At 37.5% G+C, this 10,000-nt stretch overlaps 1 protein-coding gene across 4 annotated transcripts in view; it reads right to left on the minus strand.

Annotated features, from left to right (window-relative positions):
• The window catches only part of LOC132092036 (MAM domain-containing glycosylphosphatidylinositol anchor protein 2-like), a 141,876-nt gene that overhangs the window by 69,327 nt on the left and 62,549 nt on the right, over window positions 1–10,000 (minus strand). For all 4 annotated transcript variants that reach the window (XM_059498093.1, XM_059498091.1, XM_059498090.1 and 1 more), the window contains exon 4: window positions 439–635. In XM_059498093.1, coding sequence (XP_059354076.1) covers window positions 439–635 — 197 coding nt within the window. The remainder of the gene's footprint in view (window positions 1–438; window positions 636–10,000) is intronic.

Here is a 10,000-nt window from a genome sequence, read left to right on the forward strand (position 1 = left end):
CAAAATTGCGACAAATAAAGCTGCAATTCTAAGAACAAAGTTAGGATTGCATTATTTAAAGTTGCAATTCTAAAAATGTCAGAGTTGCGAGAAATTAACGTGAAATTCCGAGAAAAAGTCTGAATCGCAAGAAATAAAAAATCAATGCTAAGAAAAAAAATGAGAATGGCAAGAAATGAGCATGCAATTCTAAGAAACATTTCAGAATTGTGAGAAATATAATTGTAATTCTAAGAAAAAGTCATAAAAGAGATTTAAACTTAACAATTGTGACTTTTTTCGAGGCATCCATGCTATGCAAAAGTATTTTTTTTCTATAGAAGTGTATCATGATTAGCATACATTACTTTTATTAACTTAGCAGATACATTACCAACATGCTAGTGTACAAAAGCACAGTATCACAGCAGTATTTTTTAGCAAGGGTTAGATTCTTACCTGGGTAAAGAAGGGCTCGTAGATCTCCACACCTTTATCAGAGCCTTGCGAGAGAACGTCTCGTCCACGGAACCAGCTGTAGCGGATGGGAGGGTTGGAGTTAGCGATGCAGCGCAGAAAAACTGTCCGCTCGTAGTAGAACTGCTCTTTAGCTTCACCGATACTCTGATGAACCGTCACCACAGGCTCGTCCAGATCTGACCAGATGAAAAACAATTCATGGTCATGCAACTCAAAGCAGAAGACATCATGAAGGATATAAAAACATGCAGGTTCACCTTAGAACAACTTTCTAAAAAAAAAAAAAAAAGAAAAAAAATCTTGAGTACTTTTCGATCCAGCTGTAATATGATTCCATGCTACAAATTCCTTCAAAAATGGTAAAAATAATAAAAAATAATAATAATTCTACACTTGAAATTCATTCACTGTGTATTGAAGACAAGGATTCCATGTTAACAATCTTTGTATGTTACAAGCGCTCAAATCATATAATATTTAATCATATAACACAGAATCGTGAATTGTGAGATTTAAATGTTATTCTACAAAAAAGTCAGAATTGTGAAATTTAAACTTGTAATAAAAAAAGTCAAAATTGTGAGACAAACTCAGAATTTAAACATGCAATTCTATGAAAAAAGTCAGAATTGTGTCACTTAAACTCAAAATTGCGAGATTTACACTTGCAATTCTATGAAAATATCAGAAATTAGATTTAAATTCAGAATTGCGAGATTTAAACTTGCAATTCTACAAAAAAGTCAAAATCGTGAGATTTAATCTCAGAACTGTTCGATTTAAACTTGTAATTCTACCAATTCTACAAAAAAAAAAAAAAAAAATCAGAATTGCGAGATATAAACTCAGAATATACAATTAAATAAAAAATACGGAACCAGCTATCTTCACATTACAGAGTACACTATTCAGACAAAAATCTATTTAAGTTCACTTTTGTAATCATTTCTTTATGTATTAAGGTAACAACGCATCGGAAGTACTACACAACTCTATTTCAGAACAAAACAATTAATTAACTAAATTAATTAACTCTAAAATATTTACCAACTGGTGATTTACTATCACTCTATTCATTGCACTGCTGTGTTCATTAACACAAAATCTCAGCTGTCGATTGGTCTTTCCCGAAGAAAGTAAACATCTTATATTTGTTGTGGATTTTAAATGCACTGATGGCTTTATTTTTTGCACTTATAAAATAATAGAAGATTACTAGTATTGTATCTCAGCATGTCATCCTTTTCTTATACACAGTGAATTACTTTTCTGCCATTAAAACCCTTATAAATATTTATATGGATCGATAGTCACACAATGAGAATCTAGCGCTACGACTGAAGAAGAAACGTTTGAGTCGTTGAGATTATCAAGCCGCCTTCTCAGAGGTTTTCTCTCCACTTACTCCATATCTGTCTGGGAGGAACTATTGACATCGTTAAAGAGATTCTACGTGTGATTCTTCATTGTCGCGGCACATCCGACAGGCGATTAACCAGCGTTTGGATTGAACAGATTTACTGCTTTCTCAAGCGTGACGCCTTAAGCTCTTCCAAATGGCACTTATTGTAAATCTGATGTCATTTCACTTGCCAATTCTCACATCCTGCTAATAATACTTTAAAGAGAGATGCATTTGCATAACCGGGCGAGATCGGTGGTGTGAAATGCGATAAATTCTTCATGAACTCTAATGGTTGACTGATGAACGTGAGATATTCTGGATCCGAATCAAAACTGATTAGCGCTGACCTTCTCCAGGCCATGACGACACTAATAATCTCCTCTACTTACACCATTAAGAAATACAGAACATGCTTATCGGAGAAGACACTTTAGCATCTCCTCTCACTCGAGATCTACACGTAATCAGCGAGTGGACGCTGCCACCTTGAATGCTGATTCCTCACTTTCATTAAGACATGTTCTGCCCCGCAGGCCCTTAATCAAAATCCAGAGGCGGTCAATACTTCATCCAGGATCCATTATCCCCACGCAGGTTGGAGCTATTACCTTTATGGAGACCGGTACATGCACACAATGGAGTGATTCAGTCGAGCTGATTACTCTTAATAAATACACTGATTCATTACGCTGCTGTTGCACCAATCCGGAGCTCGTCTGCCATCTTTGTTTCGTTTGGAACTGCCCTGAGAAAATATTTAACTGCATAATTTGATATCTTCAGTAGTTTTTAAGTTACAAGCATGCAAACTTTGGATAAATAATACTTTTGGCCCTCAGAAAGGTATGTCTTTAATAGAAAAGGTATCAAGGTTTGCAAAGTAAACCACTTTTGGTTTTTGACCACTTTTTACCCATGGAGCCAAACTGAAATCCAAATATCTCTGGAAATGAATCATGCAGGGCCTTGCAAAAGAAGTTAACAAAAGAAAACTTTGTTAAGAACCAACACCTAAAAGGATATAAAGATATCTTTAACATTTCTTGAGTTACAGGCATTTGAACTTTGGAAAAAACAACATTTTTGGCACAGAGAAAGACACAGAAAATGATTTTCTACCAGTTGCAGCATTTTTCATTTTCATTTAGTTCAACTTAACATTCTACAACAATAAAACTTAAACTGAAATAAAACTTAATAAAACTAAAAAGACTAGAATAATAATGACATAAACACAGCACAGATACTAAAATAAATGTAAATAAAACAAAAAAATAAAATAAAATTATTCAGAATATTATTGTAAACTGTACTACATTGCTACTGTAATGCTATAATAAACTGAGATACTATATTAAAAAAAAACATAAGTTATCATATTCTTTATCTTTTTCTTTTTCTTTCTTGTAAAGGAAATGCAAGCCAATATGTTCAATGCAATGGATGGATATTTACTGATGCACTATTCTACTATTTCTTCACGTGAAGTTAAAAGACAATCAACTGTTTTAGAAAGATGGCAGCATCATGTTATTTGATGGAAGCTTTATTAATAAAAGTTAACTTTAGCAATCTTTGTTGCATTGTTTGCCAATTGTGACCATTCAAAAATGGGAAAAATGCCTTTCAATTTTTTTTCTCTCCAAAGTATGCATTACTGTAACTCAAGAATTATAAAAAATATCTCAATATCCTGGTTCTTATTTGTTATCTTCATTGTAAGGCCCTATATGGTTCATTTCCAGAGATATGGGAATCTCAATACAGCTCCATGTGCATATCTTTTCCAATTTTCAGTATAATCAGAAATCAAATGTGAGACACTTTTGTCTTTTAAAGATGAATGTCTGAAGAACAAATGATCTTGAAATCAGAAACGCAACATTTCCTTCAATCAAAACAATCACATTAAACATAACATATTCAGAGGCAAAAATATGATTTTTCCAAAGTTTGTTTGCATGTAACTCAACAAATATTAAACATAGCTAAATATCCTTTTAGATTCTGCTTCTTAACCAGTTTTCATTTTAGTATCCTAATTTTTAAGGCCCTTTACATTTCGTTTCCAGAGATACAGAGATCTCAATGCTGCTCTATGTGCAAATTGTTAAATTTAACCAATTTTCAATAGTTGAAAACCAAATGTGAGTCACTTTGCACACAGTTGATACTTGTTTTTCGTTAAAAGACATAGTTTTGAGAGAGCCAAAAAATATTTGTATATTTGTTATATATTTTTCCAAAGTTTGCATGTTTGTACATAAAAAAAAAAAAAATGTAAAACTAATTTATTGGAACTATTTGTGGATCTCAATGCAGCTCCATGGGTAAATTATTCAGTTGTACACATTTTCAATGGTCAAAAACCAAAACTAATTTGGGTCACTTTGGATCCTTTTAGATTTTGGTTTTTACCACACTTTTTTGGTATCTTAATTTCTTAAGTATCTCATTTTTATAGATCAGTGCTCAGTGCTGTTTCGTGTGCAAACTATTCTATTTTTTCAATTTGCAGCAAAAATGCAAATGCAGCCTTAGTGATAAAAACAACAACAACTTATTGACCCTAAACTACATCCACAAATCTGTCAGGAAAAACTGCTTTGCATTGCGGTAAATGGCCACGCTGTAGCAAAAGGTTTATGATAGTGGGAGGATCTTTGTGTGAAATTCATCATAATCTTAACCCAGAGCACAGATTTACATATTTATCCCTGTTTGCTCCCAGCGCCCACTTCATATTTCTGAATAAATAAAAACTTCACATCTGCATCTGCAGAAAACGCTGAAGAGACACTCATTAACAAAAAGAGAAAGTTCACCCAAAAATCAGGCCTTCCAAGAAGAAGGTGATTTATTTCTTCAATAGAAAGACGATTTTTAGCTGAAACCGTTGCAAGTCAATGGGTGCCGTCACTTTGAGAGTCGAAAAAAAGCACAAAATGAATCCCTGTGGCTCCTGACGATATACTGAGGTCTTAACTGTTTACTTTACTGTTCTACTAAAGAAGAAAAAGTCACCCACATCTTGGATAGACTGAGGGTGAGTAAATTAACAGCAAATCTTCATTTGTGCATGAACTGTCTCTTTAAGGGAAAAGTTCAAGCAGCAGTAACAGTGATGCTTGCACTAATGGAAGATCTGATGAAATCATATATGGTTTTAGGCTGCAAAGACTGTTACCTGCTACTAAATCAATAACTTTATCACCTCGTACATCTGAAAACAGCCCTCGGTCACGCCTGCATCCACACGAGACGAACAGAAAGGAAAGAAACGACCTTCTACCCTCGGCTGAGCTGCAAACACTGGACGGATGATCGCACACATCAGAAAACCAAGCGTCCGTTTCGCCCAACGTTCAGATTTTCTGATTGCTGAGAAATGAATCCACATTGCATGCAATGCACTAAAGCGCAGCACAAAGACTGAATTCCCTCGCCTGCAATGATGCATCCGATAAACCCATCGATGGTCGCTCTCCATCACAAACCGCAGAGCTTTAATGATTTTATAAAGCACTGCTGTGATATACTTGTCAACTGTACTTCATAAAAGTAATCAGAAGCTTTCCTGGACACATGTATTATTTATGAATGTCAATCTTACTGTACTTCGTTTAAGAGCGATTCTTGTAAACAGGTGCAGTCAAAAACGTCTCATATCTGAGATTGATGATTAAACAGTTCTTGAGATGCACTACATGTGCAGTAAAAGACATTATATTTATTTTACTTTAAAAGATATATACTCATAGTCCTGATGGCCTGGTTGGAGAACATTATTACTGTCAAACAAAATTAATTTAATTAATTATATTAAATTATTTGAATTGTTTTATTTAAAAAGAACATAATTCCATTAGATTATTTAAATTAATTGTATTTATCATATTAATATTATATTACTTATAATTATAGAAACTTTAAATTGTAATAAATTTAAGATTTTAAATGATGCTTTTCCATCATAGTTTTATTAATATTCTGATTTACTTTTTCCTATTTTTTCCTTTATATATATTTATATAAATTCAACTTTGAAAAATCGTTACTTGAAATATTTGATTATGAATTTAAACTGAAATAAAAATAGTATATATATATATATATAAAATAAACAAAAATGAATAAATACAATGAAAATAACAAACACACACAAAACAATAAAATTACTAAAACTTTTACTTAAAGTTATAGATAAAACATTTACGCAAATCATGTATTACAATAAAAAAAAACGAAATCTTTTTATTTTTATTTATTAATTTAAATTAATTTAATATTTTTTAGCTATTGTTTTTATACCTAATATAAAAAACTTTTTTTTTTAAATTAAAGAACATGCAAAAAAAATAATAATCTATGAATAAAAATAAAAGCAATCAAATCTGTAGACAAACCAAACAGATACTGGTCATTTTCTGCCAGGACATTATCTGTTAAGTGTACAAACATTTGCTTTAACCATAAAACAAAACATAATTAATTGCATAATACAAATTATGGATAAAAACGCTTTTGAAAAATCTAAATTGCTTCATATTACCCCAGTAATTTGTTTGATTTGGGTTCTCTTTGTGCGTAATTCTGATGATGTTTTGAGTTATATTTATGCCGAAATATAGAACATTTCAAGCAGCACTGAATGACTGATCCTAAAATAACTAAATAAACAACATTATAAAGTCTCGCTATAAAAAGGCATGACAATCTCTATCCGTGACTCTCGTAAACTCTTTGTCTTTCACGAGTCTCAGGGCGGATATTTGAGCGGCGTTCCCTCAGTTTTCATCTCTCAGGCTGTGTTTGATTCAGAAGGGCATCTGCTGCTCAGCATGAGATTCAACGAGAGCAAAACACGTTGTGAATAATTCAGCAGACGCTCACCTGAGACGAGGATACTCTATAACACGCTCAGTTTATTAATCACGGATGGGGATGAACTCAGAAACACATGATCAATAAGCAAACGATGTCAATCACATCTTCTTCACTTCACAAACTCATGGCCTGGGGCTGGTCTGTGCCTTTAACTTGGCTCTGGTTCTCGTCTTCGATCGGGAGCTGATGGATGAAGGTCCGGCTCGGACTCTTTCTCCTGCAGATGAAGATGAGGAAATAATGAGAGCCAGTGGGGAAGTCAGAGAAGTAATGAATGTCTTCCTCAGCGGCGTCTGCCGAGCTTCATCAGCCCCACAATTCATCTCAAAAACACAGGTCTGAGAACGACGTCTCTGTGTAACTGAGCCATTCAAGAGCTCGGCTGCCGAAAACGAGCTCAAGAAACCCTTCTGCTGTTATTGGAGAGCAGGAGAAAATGTTCGTCTGCAGCCGATTTGCTTAAAAGACAGAAACTGATGTAAACATTTACTGTCTGAACACAACAGTACAGCATTATTTTTGCACTCATACCAGTATTTCAAACATGTTTACTAAACATGTAAAGTTGAACAGGCATTTACAATATGCATTAATATAACACCACAGCCCTGCGTCTTAAAACAAAGGCCTTATATTGCATAATTTGAATTAAAAAAATATCAATAAAAACTTTCCATATGTATGTGTGTGTGTGTGTGTGTCAACGATAATCAATGTTATTTTATTAGCATTATAGTTTTTCTTAATATGCAAAAAAAAGATATATTTAAAACTTGACTTAAAATTGAAAACATATTTTCTTATATATTGGCAATCAACATAATAATATACTGTACTGCATAATATATAGTGATAACATATTGAATTTTCGTGCTTTTCATATATTGGAAAATTATGTCATTTTATATTCAGTATGTGATAACTATGATACAGTTTGTATATTTGTTTACATTCAACTATGAGGAAAATATATATTGTGATGTAGTTTTATAGAAGATATAAGCTCTAGTTTCCCATATATATATATGGAAATGTGTTAATGTAGTTCCTCTTCAGAAACTCGAGCTGCGTCGAGAACGAATGGGGAACGAGTCCAGCGTGATGTCTCTGAATAATTTGTATAATCAGTCCAATGGAAAGTCGGGTGACGTCAGAGACCAGGAAGCATAAAAGCATGAGCGGCGAAGCCGGTAATCAGCCTTGTGTCTTCAGCAAGCGCTCTGTGTGTGTGTGTCAGTCGCTATCTGTTTGTGAGTCTTATTTAGTGTCGTTTGTCCACTGATAAACTCCATTGTCAAAGCTTCAATCAAGAGAAGTTTTGGGCGAGAGCAGGCAGCGTTCAGGCTGTGTGTTTTCCCTGCCAAAGAAAAAAAAAAAAAGGTAGGGACACACGCAGCTCGTGTGTTGTCTGCTTGAGAGTGAAGCGCGCAGTGTCAGCTCTCGAGGGAGTTGACGGCTGCGATGCAAGCCTTTGCTCTCTTTGAGGATAGAGCTTTCACTGGTGTTTCTCGCGGTACCAGCCCCGCTTTCGCCGAGGCAGAGCGGTGGTTGTGCTCGCGGGATTCAGCTACGAGAGTCCTGATGCTGCGGCTCAGGACCTCGTAGGGCAGGCCCCTCTGGGGGAGAGCGGTGTACACCGCATTACACGGTGCCCGTCTCTCCTCAGTGCCCTCAGGAGATCGATCTGCCAACCCTGCCGGTGTTCCAGGGCACAGCGGTCTCCAGCGAGCGCTTCTCTGAGTTACCGCCCGGAAACGTAGCGGTGCTAAGAGGCTCGCGACCTCCTGGGAGGTCTCTAGAGCAGCTAGTACGGTCGTCCCCTGCCGGTGCGCTGCTTCAGGGCACCGAGCTAATTGCTCTGATGCAACCAGAGATCAGTCTTGAGAGGCTGATTCCCTTAGTAGACTATTTTGCAGCGTGAAAACTACTGCCAAATGTGTCTCAGTGGGTCCTGCACGCTGTAGTCAGAGACCACAGAATCCAGTTCTGGTGGACCCCAAGCAGGCTCTGGTAATGGAACAGAAGTAGACTCTGTCTGAGGACGGAGAGCATCGAGGTGGTCCCTCCTTGGGTTGCAGAGTCCGGGTCCTACCGTCGTACTTCACTGTTCCGAGGAAGGATGACGTGTTGTGTCCTTTTCTAGATCTGTGCTTTTTGAACCTCTCAGTCAGGGGACTGAAGTTTAGCATGCCTGCACAGGCCAAGTCCGAGAACTGGTGTGTCACAATCTATCAAAAGATGCACTTATCTCCATCCTTCTTCATCGGAAGTTCCTGAGGTTTGCTTTTGGGGGCAAAAGCCTACCAATACGGATCTTCCACTGGCTTTGCACTCTCACCCCACACTTTCACGACTCAACCAAATTGACGATTGGTTGACATCAGCTCAATCTGAGCAGATAACGGTTCGGCACTGAGGTGTCGTTCTCGCTCACATGAAAGAGCTGGGGTTAAGACTTAACGCCAAGAAAAGTGTGCTTTCTCCAGTTCAGAGAACCACTTATCTGGACATGGTGTGGGATTCGACCACGATGCAGGCACGTATGTCACCTGCTCGGAGAGTGAGAGTGAGAGAAGGCCGGTCACTCACTGTCAAGCAGTCATGGAGATTGCTGTGTCTGATGGCAATGTGAATACTATGGGCCTGCTGTACATGAGACCCCTACAGTGGTGGCTCAAGAACAAACCCACTTAGCATGCTAAAGGTGATGCTAGCGACGGACACGTCCCTCACCGGCTGGGGTGCGGTCATGAGTGGACACCCTGCCCATGGTCTGTGGAGTGGTCGCCATCTGACATGGCACATTGACTGCCTGGAGATGCTGGCCGTGCTTTGTGCACTTCGTTATTTTCTCCCAGACCTAAGAGGTCACCATGTGTTGGTGCGCACCGACAACACAGCGGTGGTCTCTTACATCAACCACCAAGGAGGTCTGCACTCACGCCGTTTATACAACTAGCTACCAGATCCTTGTGTGGGCCCAGGACGAATTCCTCTCACTCAGAGCAGTTCCCATTTCTGGGCATCTTAATATGGGAGCAGACATCGTGTTGAGGCAGGAGCCGAGGCCCGGGGAATGGTGGCTTCACACCGAGGTGATGAAGCAGAGTTGGAGATGTTGGCCAGACTCGGGTGGATCTGTTTGCGACTCGAGAGACATCACACTGTCCCCTCTGGCTTCCTCTGACTCATCCAGCTCCACTGGGACTGGACGCCATGGTACAGACATGGCTGAGGCTTCATCTGTAC

The sequence above is a fragment of the Carassius carassius genome, chromosome 18 (genome assembly GCF_963082965.1).
Source record: "Carassius carassius chromosome 18, fCarCar2.1, whole genome shotgun sequence".
Taxonomy (NCBI): domain Eukaryota; kingdom Metazoa; phylum Chordata; class Actinopteri; order Cypriniformes; family Cyprinidae; genus Carassius; species Carassius carassius.